The sequence below is a fragment of the Sturnus vulgaris genome, chromosome 5, assembly GCF_052056855.1.
Source record: "Sturnus vulgaris isolate bStuVul1 chromosome 5, bStuVul1.hap1, whole genome shotgun sequence".
Lineage (NCBI taxonomy): Eukaryota > Metazoa > Chordata > Aves > Passeriformes > Sturnidae > Sturnus > Sturnus vulgaris.
In genome coordinates, this window is record NC_142247.1 from 65,753,469 (window position 1) to 65,768,795 (window position 15,327).

The 15,327-nt window shown below is 37.0% G+C and overlaps 1 protein-coding gene across 1 annotated transcript in view; it reads right to left on the bottom strand.

Annotated features, from left to right (window-relative positions):
• SEMA3E (semaphorin 3E) overlaps positions 1 to 15,327 on the bottom strand; it is a 129,529-nt gene that overhangs the window by 8,153 nt on the left and 106,049 nt on the right. Inside the window, exons 11-14 of the mRNA XM_014884319.2 lie at positions 11,011 to 11,233; positions 8,145 to 8,236; positions 6,940 to 6,981; positions 3,641 to 3,807 (exon numbers count right to left, since the gene is read on the bottom strand). Coding sequence (XP_014739805.1) covers positions 3,641 to 3,807; positions 6,940 to 6,981; positions 8,145 to 8,236; positions 11,011 to 11,233 — 524 coding nt within the window. The remainder of the gene's footprint in view (positions 1 to 3,640; positions 3,808 to 6,939; positions 6,982 to 8,144; positions 8,237 to 11,010; positions 11,234 to 15,327) is intronic.

Consider the following 15,327-nt stretch of genomic DNA (forward strand, 5'->3'; position numbering starts at 1 on the left):
GGGAGATAAACTCATTTCACAAATACTGATATAAGCCTGGTATTATTTGTTTTCCTTAGAAATGGATTTACTCAGAATTCTGTGAATAATAGAGTATCAGACAATTCCTGAGGTAAATTACTGTAAGGAACAATTTTCAAATTACGATTAACAAATGTGCTGAATGTAGGAAAATATCCTTTGCAATCTATAATTTCATTAATTTAGATTTCAACCTTAACTCTGTGCTTTTAGGAACCTAGTAAAAATGATCTGCAAGAAAACAATATAGTCATCATCATCATCATCATTACCATCACGATAATTTTCATTTTTCTTTTGTTATTTCCCAGGAATGTATGAGGCAAAATCAAAAAGTCTTGGGAAGAAAAGGCACCACTGTGGATTTACATTAGTAAATCAGTAGATTCCGTGCTTGCTGGTGGAGGGGGTGATGGAGAAAGAAGGCAAAGAGGAAGAAGAGGCAGGGGAGAGACTGTCAGCTCCTAAAAATTGGCTGAAGATTCACACCATAACTACCCAAGTTCAAAGGCATTTTTTAATTACTTCAGACCTTTTCCAGCCTAGATGGTGAGCTGGTACAGCAAAGAAACTCACTTGTAGAATTTAGTGCTTGTTTAGATAAAAACTGAACCTGCCTAAATCAGATTGCAGAGCTAATAGTGAATTAAAACATTTAAGTCCTGGGCCTCTGCTTTCTCAAGTGCACTTCATGGAATTTGAACGTAATGGAAATTCATTCTACCATGTGAGGTATTTGCAGTACTCAGGAGCCACACATCTGTAATTACCACAGAATTGTGGTGTGCTGTGCTGCCAGTATCAAGATATGGGATTTTAGATTAAGTTTTTATTTTTCCTTGATTAAATCCTACATTTAATTAGTTATCCAGGATATACATGTACAAGGAATTATGGACTTTCACAATTTAAAAAATTAGTACCAGATGCCAAGCATAAGGATTTTGAATTTATGTTTCACTTCTCTCTAAATCCGTTACATGCCTTCATTTACAGATTTTTATTTAATGTTTCTCTAAGCACTTTTTGTACCTTGGAGGGATCAGGATCTAAAGCAGACAGCATTTGGATCAAAGTGGGGAGGACACATTGTACATCCCTGCTCCAATTAAACTCTTCACCAGTAGGACTGGAATTAAAAAGAGAGCTCTGAGCAGAGCCCTTGCCCACTAGCAGCACTGCTCTTACAAATCAAAAGTCCACCTAAATGTACAGCATGAAGGCCACATTTGAGCAGAGACAGGTGGTCATTAAGGTCAGCTCAAGTGTGTTGCAATGTAAGGCACAACTCCATGACTCCAATGAAGGGACAGATATCAGCAACAGGAGAAACAAGTGCTCTCCAATGCCCCTTGCACTCACATTACTTGTATTGCAAAGTACAGCTTGAGCAGAAATCTGGAGCCCTGAGACAAGCAAGGCCAGACTAAGACATGAATGTTCTGGGATATGGCTTTAATTCTGTCTGGAGCCCAACAAAGCCATGGCAGGGTTATCACTTGGTGTTAGAAAACTCCAGGCTGTCTGCTGGAGCACTCTTCACGTGGTACCTGATGGGAAACAACCTAGAACAACTTCTAAACACTTGTCCCTAGTACCTCTCCCTGCCTCTCCATGTACCACACAATTACTCTTAAATTTGAAATGCTCTGAGCTTCAGCTATGACCTCAAGTGAACAAAGCAAATGCCATTCATGCCTCTCAACACTGTCAGTCTTGCTGGCTGTTCCCCAAACTCTGATATGGAAAACAAGTTTTGCAGACTTCAAGAACCTTCAATTGAGTGCAAATCCCTTCTCCACTGCTACAGTCCTTATCTTAAGAGAAGGAGTGAGATAGCAGCAGTATTTTCTTCTTTTAGTGGCTGACCTGCTGAATGTTGGGAAGGTGCCTGGGGTGCAGCCCATATCACTCCACCCTGGATAAACGTGTTTTCAGGGAACTGAAAGGCTGCTGCTCTGGAAATTGTCTTAGGTGAGAAACATGTACAACAGAGTCCAGGCCCCAGTGAGTTTCTCTTATCTTTTCTTAGACAGCAAGTAGCCTGCACAACATAAATGGTGATACTGCTAGCAAGCTAAAAGGCTGCTGGGAAATTTTTAACCCCCACTTCCTTTCTAAATGACTTTTACATCATTAGATGAGCAACCCATCTGCTTTATCATTATGATAATCCAATTTCTACTTCTACTGGAGACATTAATCTCCCTGGCCCACTATATAGCTGCTCATCTTTCTTAATCTGGGGCCTGATAATTCTAACCAGACTCATCTCACCCTGAGCAGTCAAACAGAGCCCACTTCTTCCCTTCAGGTCTATTCACAAAAGGTATGAAAAAAATACATAATCATGCTTGAAAAGGAGTTACAAGTTATATGCTTATGTAGTTTCCTGCTTGGTTGAACCTATGCCTTAGTGCAATAAACCCAAGAGATTCTTAATTTTGCTGAGTCACAGACTGTGTTTCTTATTTGTACTTTTAAATGTGCCTTATCCAAAAAGCGATGTTACCAAAGGTAACATGACTGTAATAATTATCTTTTTAAAAAATGTATGGAAATGTCTGTTATGCCTGACTGCATCCAGGTTCACGGAAAGACAAAATATGTCAGATGAAAAATAAATAAATACAAAGCCCCATATATCTGATTTTTCTTAAGAAACAATAATACATTTGGGATACTACGACTTGATTTGGACTTAACCATCTCCACGAATTTTCAAAACTTTCTCTGGAATTAGTTAAATTCATTCTTATAGTCTTTGCAGGTCTAATATAAATAAGCATATATTTTTAAAACCAGTATTTGCAAAAAAAAAAAAGCCACAAAAATGATTTGAATTATGCAATACCAAAATTTTGCTGATTCAGGTAAGAAATTGCTCTGTCTAGGTGGGAAAGCTGACAGATTTTTGTGAAAAGGTCTGGATTAAAACATGCCTGTTCTAGATACTTGATCTATGTAGCTGAATTTCAGAACCTGGTTTTGAGAGGGAAGGGAGGTCAATGGTCCCAGGGAAATCATTGAATGATAGAGTGAAGATCAAGAACCATGAATAAGTGAAGGGTGGTACAGAGAAAGAGCCTCTACAAGGAAGAATTAAAGCACCCAAATCATGTTTGTGCTTTGAACTTGCCTCTAGAGTAAATTGCCTTTCAACCCACTGCAGAAAACCTAAACCAAACCTTAGCTTTTGCAGAAACTCTGGTTTGATTTTGGCTGGTGAAGGTATATGACTAATAACAAAGCATCTTCTCTGCTGTTTTTTTAGAAATTCTGTTGTCTGTGTTGCTGCAGTGTGATATACTTGCTATGCAATTCTACCAAACTAGGTCTCTGATGTTGCAAAGACATGAAAAGATGTTTAAGGAAATTAGGGTTTACAGTGTGATGCAGATAATTACGAACTGACTTAGCTCTAGTCATAAAAACATTCCAGTTCGTGCCATCCTGTGCGTTTGGTTCCTTGGAATCCCCTCAGGTTATGCTGAGAAATGAGCAGCTGGCACCTCCGTGTCTGGCTGTGTCTGAGGGGTGACACGAGCACTCTGTGCAGCCGCAGGGACCGCGGACATTTCGCAGCAGTGCACGAGAAGAAGGCAGAGCTGTGTCTCACCTCTTGGCCTGCACTGCTGCGGGGTAGTAGCGGGAGCAGGAGATGCCGTCCCAGGCGCAGTAGGGGTCCCGGGCCAGGCAGCAGTCAGCGCACGCTGTGCCGTACATGTCACACTGGTGGAACTTCACTTGAGCGATCACCGACTCCGATCCCACGTACAACTGTTGCTACAATTAAAAAAAAAAAAAAAAAAAATTTACACCTGGTAGGATTGGTACAATGTCCATTCAAACTTCTCTTCCCAGTGCAGTTATTGACATTGTCAGGTTAATTGTAGCTTGCTGCTTGTACATCCAGCCCGTGACCTGAGGGAGGCAGAGTTACTCTGTAGGAAAATATTACAGATTAAACTCTCCTGCTGAGGACAGAGAAGCAGAATGAGGGTAAAATGAACAAGTTTATTTTGGCATTTCCTTGCTTCTGAAGTTTCAGCTTTGTGTTTGAAATAGGCGAGGGTTCACATTTCTTTTTTTTTTATCAGGATATTTTCCAATGTCTCCCTCTTTACACTTGTCTGTCACCTATCTGATCCGCAAAAAAATCCCAACTTGACATGAAAAACTTCAAGCAAAGAAGTTGAAATATGCAAAGGTTACAATCAAACTCAATTTTAAAATGTGAATTTTCAAGTACATTTAACTCTTTGTGGCTACTTAGAATATGGTCACGTATTTACATATTTACAGTAATGCTATGATTTGTATAATACCTCAGTGCACAGGAGATAGACAGATACATAGACAGATAGATATTTAATTGTTTTCCTGTTGCTGTGCAGTATTTCCTTACAAATTACCTGGCCACAATCTATTTTAGTATTTATTTGCAGGGCTTGGGTGCGGTTTTTTTCAGCATTAGCATTGATTGAATCTTTTGAGTTCACATAGATGTCCTTTACAAGTCAAATAACAGATAATCAATTTACTTATTCGGATGCTAGCACAAAAAAATCAGAAGAGAATAGCTTGAATTGAAAGGAATTTGAGAAAAAGTCTTGTTGCTGATGTATGTAAATTTTCTGAACACAGAAATATGCTTTGTGCTCTACAACAGAAACTGCTTATGCACAGCTCACTTCCACAGTTTTACCAGGCAGAAAAAGAATTCCTAAGTTATGCTCATCTAATGGCCAAACTTAGTCCATAATTCTTACTATTGGATCAAGCTGTCAAAATCTGGTATTTTAAAATTACGTAGAGCTGGAAAATACTGACACCTTATTTAGTCTATCAGAAAACATACATTTTAATCCAAATAAGCTGTTCTTGCTCCTTAGTATACCTCTTATATCTGTTTAGAGCATAGAAATTTAACTTTCAGAGATGCCAGGGGAATAAACTAGGAGTGGCTGGTAACAGCAATGCTTGAAGAATTTTTCTGGTGAGATAAACCAGATGATAGTAGCAGGAACTCAATCTGCCAACTGGAATGAAGAGAAAGCCTAGGATACTTGTTTGAGGGGAATTATTTGTCTGCAAGTGCTGCAGTGTGGTTGTCCCAGAAGACACGAACAACATTTTCAATGAGACATACGAGATGAGATTTTCTCTTTTATCTTTTAGCAGGGGTAAAGACTTCTTTAAGTCTTGGTAAATCACAGGAGGGAAATGAAGCATCTCATATCTAGCCAACAGAACATCAAAGAACATTCTTTCCCAGTCTCTGCAGATAACAAGCTCAGCCCTGAAATGTGATATTTTATTGTACCATGACTTGGTGAAGACTGGTCAGTGTTAGAAGGATATGGAGATGAAGGTAGCAAGGAGGTGTCCACAGGCTCAGTAACTCCAAGTTCAAATGAGATCAGCAAGAATGCTTGAGGAACAAAATTTTTTCACGTATACTCAACCAAGCTATATTCCTGCTGATTTTAAAGACAAAATTACTTGGTGCCAACTCTGTCCCTAACATGCATTCCAATATTTAATTGTCCTCAGTGTCAGAAAACTGTATCCTATTTCAAGAATAAGTTTATCTACATTCAACAAGCTGATCTTGGTTTTTAATCTGATATCGCTCTGCCATCAATGTTTAAGAATCCTCATACACATAGTAGGAAGTCCCTTCACACAGTAAAATATGTACATGACTCTCCTTTTCTCTTTCAGTCTTCTCTTTGATCTCTTGAAAGGGTAAAGCTACTTCTCACAGGAAGTTTTTTCTTCAACTACTGGGTTGCTCTGGTGGCTTTTTTTACTGGAAAATTCTGGAGTTGTCTCCAGATTTTCCAGATATAACTTGAATTAATAGAGTTAGCACACCTCTTGGGAGATGAATGTAATGGAAGAATGCTACTTCAAATTTTGTGATCTGTATTTTTTACTCTTCCAACACAACCCTTTAACCATGACACTTCATTAAGAGCTAAAGGTAAGGCAAACATCTGAAAAGACACTGAGTCTTTCTCCAAATAATCACGTAGGTGCAGTGTTAGACAATCTAGTTCCTAGAGCTGTTTTCAAACAGATTGCGGCAGGAAATAATTCAAATTACTTAGACCCAAATTCTCCTCTGAATTACCATCATAGGACTTTGACTTTCTTGTATTACCTACAGGAAGGTAACTTTCATTACCTACAGGAAGAATGCAAGTTGATTAGACACCAAGACTCAAATAACCCTTTGGGGCACAGCCACACCTCCTCATAATGCAGTTTTCATTCTTTGTTACTCGTGTTTCACTGTGTTTATGTGCACCTACATTGCACCGGATGTCTAACATCACTGTTGGACATGTTTAACATTAAGATATAACTACCCTCGGATGTTTATAATGGCTCCATGCTGAGATGATATGATGATATGACATGGATGAGAATCTGCCCACAAGAGTAATAAATTGGGTGTTTATATCAGCTGAAACTTTCAGAAACTCAAAGTTGCCTCCCCTAGAGGGCAACTGAATATGTGGGAAAGCCAGCAAGGCTCTTTTTGCACTGATATCCCCATGGGGCTGAAGTCTGTCTGCATTTATCAGCAAAGAACTTCTCTGTGAACTGCCATATCCACCAAGCTAATCCCTGCTGTGATTAGTACGACAGTAACTTATGAAACAGATTGGTTTTTACTTGCTTTGATATGCATGGTATTGTGAACTAATGATATTTAACACTAGAATTGAAAAACATAAATACATTATAAAGGAACAGAGCATAATACCATAGGTTTATATTACAGAACCATTACATGTAACCAATCAGATCTCATTAGAGATGATGTACATCTGCCTATCTATCTAAGAATTTAGCTCTGTGCAGTTTACAGTTTCATTACATTTGAGTCAAAATCAGCATACTTACCCTTTTTGAAGAGATTTCCATAGAAATAATAGGAACTGGCATCTAAAAAAATAGGAAATATTTGTTTGCTTAGAAAAGAGTATTTTTGCTATGAAAAGTAATCAGGTAAAATAGTATTGGTATTTACTTATTACATGCAGCTTTGATAGATACTTTGACTTTCCTTAAGAAAGATGTTGGGAAGTTGTGACTTTCAGAAATACTGCTTTAAAACAGTTTATTTGGAAACAAGCAGCCAGCACTTAATTCAGGATTATCAGAGCTACAGAAACACTACAATTTCCCTGTCAAACATGACATTAGCTCTTGCCACCACTGAATGTCTTTTGTCCTGCTTGAGAGTGATAAGTGGAGTGTTCTTTATAACAAAACATTCATTGAAGATAAGACAAAAATAGCAGGAATTCCTTCTTTTACCATTGTCCTCTCTGCCCTCTGCTCGAATTTCTTGGAGCAATACATAGCCCCTCATAGTTCTATTGAAAACTAGATTTATCAAGAAGGGCAAATTCTGTGATTTTCCCTCCATGCAACAAGTCAATAGTTACACTGCCTAAATTCAGGTACCAGATTTAAATGTATAACTTTTGATATTAGATTTTCCTTATGGTTTGAAGCAGGTTAGCCTCCTGCTTTATTTGGCTAATGTGACATGATGAGAATGCTAACTAAGAGAATTTCATTATCTTAGCTTTGTCACATGCCAAGCACTGAGATTTAACCATAGGTTATTCCTTAGGAGAATGGAGTTGTGCCTCACCAAGACCCATGTTTGCCCTCTGTAGAGACTGGTTAAGTGATTCACTCTTTCTAAGTGGACTTTTTCTATCTGGATCTCATTTAAGTTTCCAAGATTGTAGCAGGCAGATTTTTTTATGCGCATATTTCTTTCATTACTTAATTGGATATGAGGGAAAATTAAACTAAATGCAGTAAGTTTCTAATTAAAGGTGGCACTACAAGGTCCAAGCACGTAAATAGAAAGGCAATAGTCATAATTTGCTTCAACACGCTTTGGTACTTGGGACATTATAAAAACTCCATTTAAAATGAAGGTTTCCTGTCATAAAATTGCTAGACAATTAGAACATTTCTTGCACACAGGTATTATATATTTGACTATCCTGAGATATTTTTTTTTTGACATTTTAATTCTGCAGAAAATTCAAGACTTTTGTATATGTTTCTTATACAGCCCAGTTCACCTTGAATACTTGCAGCTCTTCAAGAATCACTTCTTCCATTGATTCCGTCTCTTGATTGTAAATTGTTATGACTTTCAGCACAATACCATTATCTGGACACAAATTTAAAACAAAACAAAACAAAATAAAGGTTATGATTGGTTGAAACGTTTAAATAGCCTTCAAATGTCTGAAATTACTTCTTGAAATTGATAATGGATTGAAATTTATAAATGTGAAAAGTTAGTTGCATTGTGCTATCATTAACGAGAATTCTTACTCTTAGAAAATGAAATATATGACAATTTGTCCCTGACAAATAAGGGCAACTTAGACACTTGGAAGATACATAATTAATTGTATTTTTCAAACATTGGCTCATAGCTCATTGTGAATAACGAAAGGATCACAGAGGGCAACCATATTTCAGAAAAAAAATGGGAGTAGGTAGAAGCCTAGTGCATTGAGGCAAGCAAGTGTAAAGTAGCTTTAATTATAGGATCTGAGTGTTTACACTAGATAGAAAACTACTAATATCCTTAATTGCTGACAGCAGCTCCATTCCCCCAGGCAAAAATACAAAAAACGTTCAGGGATTCATTGTGCACAATTCCTACCTTTCTCTAAGGAAACACTGAGCTGCTGTTGAGCTGAAGGTGTTAGTCAAAGGGAGATGAATCAAAATATAAGATACACATTAAAAAAGACTAAGGCACGTTGGACTTAGATTTATCAAGCTCTTTGTCTCTGCAACTCTTGCAGGAAAGTAAAACACACTAATAGCATCTGGTCTTCCACCACTTCGGTTTCGCCTTGCTGGCAAAAAAAAAAAGCCTTGCTCTCCCTAATCTGAAAATCTGTCATCAACAATGGTAAATATCACTTCCTTTCTTCTGTTACTTTCAGTCACCTTTGATTTACAGGGACATATTAAGCAGGGAAGCACTGGGGAAAATGTTCAGCAAAAGATCAAAGGGTGAAACGAAAAGAGGAACCATTAAACTGGGGTCATACACCATTTTTCAAAGAGAATATGTAATCAAAGGCAACCATTTTGTTGTAGAACAGTGAAAAGAATTTGTATTCTGAGCTCTGATTTTCATAAGTAAGTCCCTTTTCAAATCCTGCTGACAGATATGTGAAAGCTCTGATGTTCAGAGTTCGCCTTTGATGAACCTTTCTAACCTGCACCACTACCCTAAGGAAACTTGCTCAGCTCTAAGATGCTGCTTACTTATGTTACACAGCAGGTGTTGGACTGGGATTAAAAAAAAAAATACATCAACCCTTTCTAGCATTATAATGCCCAAAGAAGCAGTGAGTTTTCTGATGGGAGCTTTGCTGGAGTAGTGATTGCAGGTTTCATTTCAGGGTTTCTGAAACCCAAATTACTGGAATTTCACCTGAGATCAGACAGCTTGAGAACGCTAGGCAGCTATTGGGGGCCAATCCAGCACAGGTCTAAAACACCACACCTAAGCCACTTTGGATTCAACTTTGCTTAACAAAAGCCTTGTGCACAAGAACATTTGACTCAGTCTCAATTAGAAATTCAAGGAGAAAATATGAAGGATATAGGACTCATTGTAAAATCTGCTGTACAGGAATAAGTGACACATGATACAGTGTTTTATAGACCATGATTATGTTCATTACCAAGACCATATCAAGGCTATTTAAAACCTTAGAAAACAGCACTAATATAAATATATTTATATTATATTATATTATATTATATTATATTATATTATATTATATTATATTATATTATATTATATTATATTATATTATATTATATTATATTATATTATATTATATTATATTATATTATATTATATTATATTTATTATTATATAAATATATTCGCTATTCTATGAACATGCTTTTTCTGAATTCAGTTCTCAACACTGAAATGTACTTATCAGAGGAATTTCATTAGTAAAAAATAATTCACTGGAACTGCTTTCCTAGACAAAATGGTCAAAATGATTTGTGATACCACTCCTGTTGTTAAATTGATTAAATGTGAATATAAGAATCCTTGGTTTTATTCCAGACAGATGAGATGTGACTTAAGTCTTGTGTAGTTCCAGAATTTCCTCTTGTTTTCTAAAATCTTTCTGTTTCTCAAATACCATTAGGGTATTTATTTTTTCTCTGCTTTCTTAGACTTAGTGCAGGTATATGTTATATTTTGTCTTTATTGTGTTTGTTAGGATGATGCTTAAGAATTCTTAAACAAGCTCTCTATATTTTAATAAAATGGCATAGAAGAAAGACACGAAAACTTGGCAGGAAACCTAATAGTTTTGAGGTTTTTAAAATTGGGCATTTCCTCCTTCCTTCCTTCAGCTGTGTTGTAACCCAAATCTGGAAAATGGCAGGTTTTTTTATTGGTATCAGCTAGAATTGTCCCCAGAACTGGGGAGAAGAAACTGGAATAAAGCCAGTAACTGGAACTGATATTTTTGGAAATCATACCACCTCTGTTTCTCTCAGGTCTCCACGTCTCAGCTCAGATGCATGACAGTGTTCCAAAGTTTGAAAAATAAGGCTGGTTGTTCTGCAATTTTTTATATGTTCTTTTTTGAGAAGAAAAGAAATTAAAACGGAATCCTATACTTGTTTCTCTTGCTAGTCTTTAAATGTTTCTCTACCATTACTTTCCTTTATAATATAAGCATCACAATGAAGCACATGTCTAGAATGACTAACATCCTCTGAAAGGTGAAGACGGGCACAGGCATAAAAAGAAAATTTGTTAAAAAGAAATATTGTATTGATTTGCTTCATCCTGGAAGGAAAAAAAAAAACAACAAAAACAACAAAACAAGCAAAACTTACTAAATTGTAAATGCAAAAATTCTTTCTTGCTTTCTTTATTTACCTGTGCCAATGAACAAAACATCATATTGCCCATCTTCAGCTTCCACTCTGTCCACTGCTATTTGTTTAAGATTGTACTTTCCATCTGTTTTAACTAGTATTGGTCTCTTATGAACAGGCCTGATGGGCTGATACATCAGTGGATGACTCCTGGCAAAATGGACAGCTTCATCAGGATAGTCTTTAGTGGTAGTGTACAGCCCACCGTTCACCTTGCTGGCACACTGCAAAAACAGAGAACACAGATTATCCTGAAGGTTTACCCAAGAAATTTTCAGAAAAGGGTCTCGTTTTCAGGGATAAAGACAAGTCTACAGAAAACCAAGCAGAGGAGACCACAGTGGGAATTAGGACAGTGAACTCTGTATTTTATGAATGTCAGCATTATCAACCATGAGAAAAAGGGAAATGCTGAACATTGCCCTGGCATTGTTGTGTTTAGAAAGAAGGAGTTTGTCCCTCTTTAACATACTAAGACAGAATTAAAAGTAACACTTTTAGATTTTGACAAAGGCCATAGTGCTTATGTCTCCCCCAAACTCATATTGAAGATGCAATTGAAATGGCCATGGACAGAGTAAGAAGAAAGGGCTTTTCTCTCCCAGTAGAGAAACAGCCATGCAAAGTCAGCAGAACACTAATGCCTGAAATCAATCTCTAGTCTTATTATTTTTTGATTTCAAAATGTATTACAATAAGAAGCTAAGCACACTTAAAAATTATGCCATCAGCAACAGTAATTCTTGATTTCAGGCATTCTAACAGTATTATGTTTGATTCTAATTCCTGACTCTTGATGACAGTATTATATATCACAGTTTAGCTTCAAATACCAATGTTTGCGCTGATCAATCTACCAGTTTGCAAAGCAAATAAACTTTATGTCAGCGACTGATTAAAAGAGGCTTACTCCTTCAGTCAAATGTGCAATTAGAGATAATTTAATGCGTTAAAGAGAGAAGTTAATTTTAGGATGCTTTGTGAATGAGATAGTGTTTCCCCACTGAACATAGATCCAACAGTTCCAATTTGCTTCATGATGTCTAATTGAAACCATCTATGATCAAGCTGGAAATATCTCAGTAACCATTTGCTTTCTCCAAATATTCATAAGACAGTGTGGTTTTAAGAAGCATTTCAAGCAAAGCCACAGTAGCAGCCTTTCTCTATTTGAATTGAATTTTTCAATCAATAAAATGAAATAAAATATGCCTTGTGTTTACTGGAAACAGTAATTTTAAACTTGTGGTCAGCTGGAATCGACAATAACAAACTCCTGCACTTGTCAAGCAGGGCAATGTTTCTTTCCACTTTTTGGGTTTAGCTACAGGAATGTATTTGTTCAGTGTTGACTTAAAAGTAATTGTCTAATCAGCCTAGTGATGGAATTTTTCCAGCCATTTTCAATAAAGAGACAGAGCTGGAGCATAAAAACAGGCTAAGTCTGGGCTTCCCATGCACTGCACAGCATATCAAGTGAATAGGCATTGCCAGGTTCCCTTTGCAAAGTTCTAGTCCTGGAGAGATTTAATAAAAATAGTAATTCACAGGCTTTTCATTTTAATTAAATAAAATCAAGTGGTCTAGAAAGGAAACAGTAGATGCAGCTGTCTCTGAAGTCTATCAACACCACTTTTGATGTAGCTGATGTCATTTCCAGAAGCAACACAGACTAAATGAACTAAAAAACCCAGCAGAGATTATAGCAGAGAATTGCAGTCTGTCAGAACCTGTGTGACTAACAGTGGCTTTCTGTTTATTTAGCTTTAAGCTCCACTCTCATTCCTCACAGACTTATACTTTACTCATTCAATACCTAAGATCAATGAATGCTGACTCTCAGAGATGCCCATTAGTAGGTAATTTTTTGCTTCTTGTCACTGTCACTTCTGTAATAGAAAATCTAGTGGGATTTAGTTTACCAACGTGCTGCACACTGTTTGGAGTGTGGAGCCTAACACTTGGCTGCAGCCTGCTACACACCTTCTCTTCATGCTACCAGATAAACATTGAAAAGATCTCTAAACTGTGCCCTAAATGAGTAGCTAAAAATGTATCAATTAATCTGTGTTAGCAGGTAGAGCCATCTACTTCAGCCTCTGATGTGCTCTGCAGCATATAAAGAAAACCACAATTAAATCTTTTAGTACCCAGGAGAGACCTGCTTCCTTAGTTAATTTTTCCCTGATACTGGGAAATTACTTGCACTCTTCTGCTCCTTTTTCTGTTCCCATGCTTTGCCTTTTTGGGGAGGTGACACTTTAGGCTGACCCAAACATGGCCAAGGAAGAGAAGCATTGGAAGCAAGTGGAATTTAGGGCAGCCTTCCTATAAATCATTGTCAATCTTTCTGAAGTGCTGGCTCTGTGTCCTCTCCTTCGTGCCAAAAAGACACCATTTAATCTTCAGTGCTTGGAGATATCAATGTAATAACTACAGTCATTATTACTGAATTCATGCCTGTGTTTAGTGCTAGTCCAAATAACATATGTGAGGTGTTCTACTGCCTGGAAAAAAAATGAGTACCACTTAAAGAACTTGAATCGTATCATCTTTGCAAAATATACAGCTATTCTGAAATCCATGCATAGCACAGTCTCATTATTTGGTAAAACTGTAAAACCCAAATATTTGCTATACAAAATATCAAATAGGAAACCAATAATTCCTTTGAATTAAATAATTTTTCCTAAAATGTGATAATTTATTTACCTGTTTTTCTATCCTGACTCAATATTAATGACTTCAGCTGATGTCACACAAACAAAAAAATATTTGGTATTGATGTCAGCACTGCTACAGGGGACAGCATTGTCCAAGATGGTCAAATCATATTCATAATGTTTAAATCCTAGATAATCTCTTTTTTGGAATATCTGCTTCTAAATTTTGACTTATGTCTGTAGCTTCAAGAGAAGTAGAGAAAAATATTAACTTTAAATGACTAATTTAAAATGAGAAAGGGCATGCATTTGAAATCACTACAGGGATAAAGTTATCACTGGAATGCAGTAGATAAACTAATAGGCCTTTCCACATCTCATTAATGAGATTCACTGATAAATGCATTGTATACAATGCTTATTTCTGGAAATTATTTCTTTTAGTACAAAAGGGAATATTGATTCAGTTAGCAAAGCAAAAACAGCACTGAAAGGAACTGTTTATTCCACCCTTAAGATCAAGAGAGTGAGCCCCCAGCCTGTGAGGAGATTAAGAGGTGAAGTGTGAAAAGTGGGAGAGGATTTATCCAAACAGCTACTAGAAATGTCTTTGCTCAGAGTTAGAAATCTGCCCAGTGCTGACATGACAAGGGGGGGACCTTCATGAGTGTAAACAAAAGCAGCTTTGCAGCACATGAAGCTGCCATGGGTGGGTAAGTAGTTATAAATCCAAAAGGTATAGGGCAAAAAGGAAATCCTGGATGAGGCCCAGGAGGGTGGCCTCCTCCTGGAGGCTGTGGTTGTGCTCTCTCTGTGAGATGGTGAAAGGCCCTGCAATGCCAAGGGCACCTTTGCCCTGCACCTTGAGCGAGGATGTGAGCACCTGGCACAGAAACTGCAGAAACACCTAAAAAGACACTGAAATAGGAAAAGGACTTGAGGTGAAGATTACTTGTGATGTCCTTGAGAAAACAACCTAGGAATTCCTTGTAGAAGTTAATTACTTGTCTCTTAAGTCACGAGTTTGTGATTTCCTCCAGAAATCTAAGTACAGCCAGGAACAACTCTGTACATGACAGCACCTCTCTAGCTGCTGAATGCTCACTACAGTAATTCCCATTTCATTGCATTTTCAAAATGTCTTGTTTCTTCCCTTCAGTTAATAGCCATTGGGAAAAAAAAAAAAGTTTATAAAGAAACTTGTGTGAAAATTAACAAAAAGTGTGAGTGATTTTTCTGAGCTTGGTTTTTTACAGTGTTGTTCTAATATTTTGGTATCCCTTGTAAAGGGTACAGAACAAGAATGTTGATAAGCTCAGGAACCTGATTGAAGGGTAGTAAAATCTCACTCTGTGATGTCTGAAAAGAAATCAATGAACTGTGAGGGTGCCAGACCATTGCTTCCAGAAAGAATCGATCTTGAGCAAAGGACTTTGAATGATGGAGACTTTGCTCCTTATCTACAAATGCATTAATTCTGATTAGTTACTTTTATTAAAATATTTCTCATTTCTAACCTGCTCATTGATTTAAATTAAAGAAGTATTTAAATTTGGTCCTTTTGGAAAATGAGGTGGAAAAAAGGAACGAGAACCACCTGACATTGAAATAGTGGATACTCTTGGGTTTCTTTGCTTTTGGTTTCAGTTTTTAAG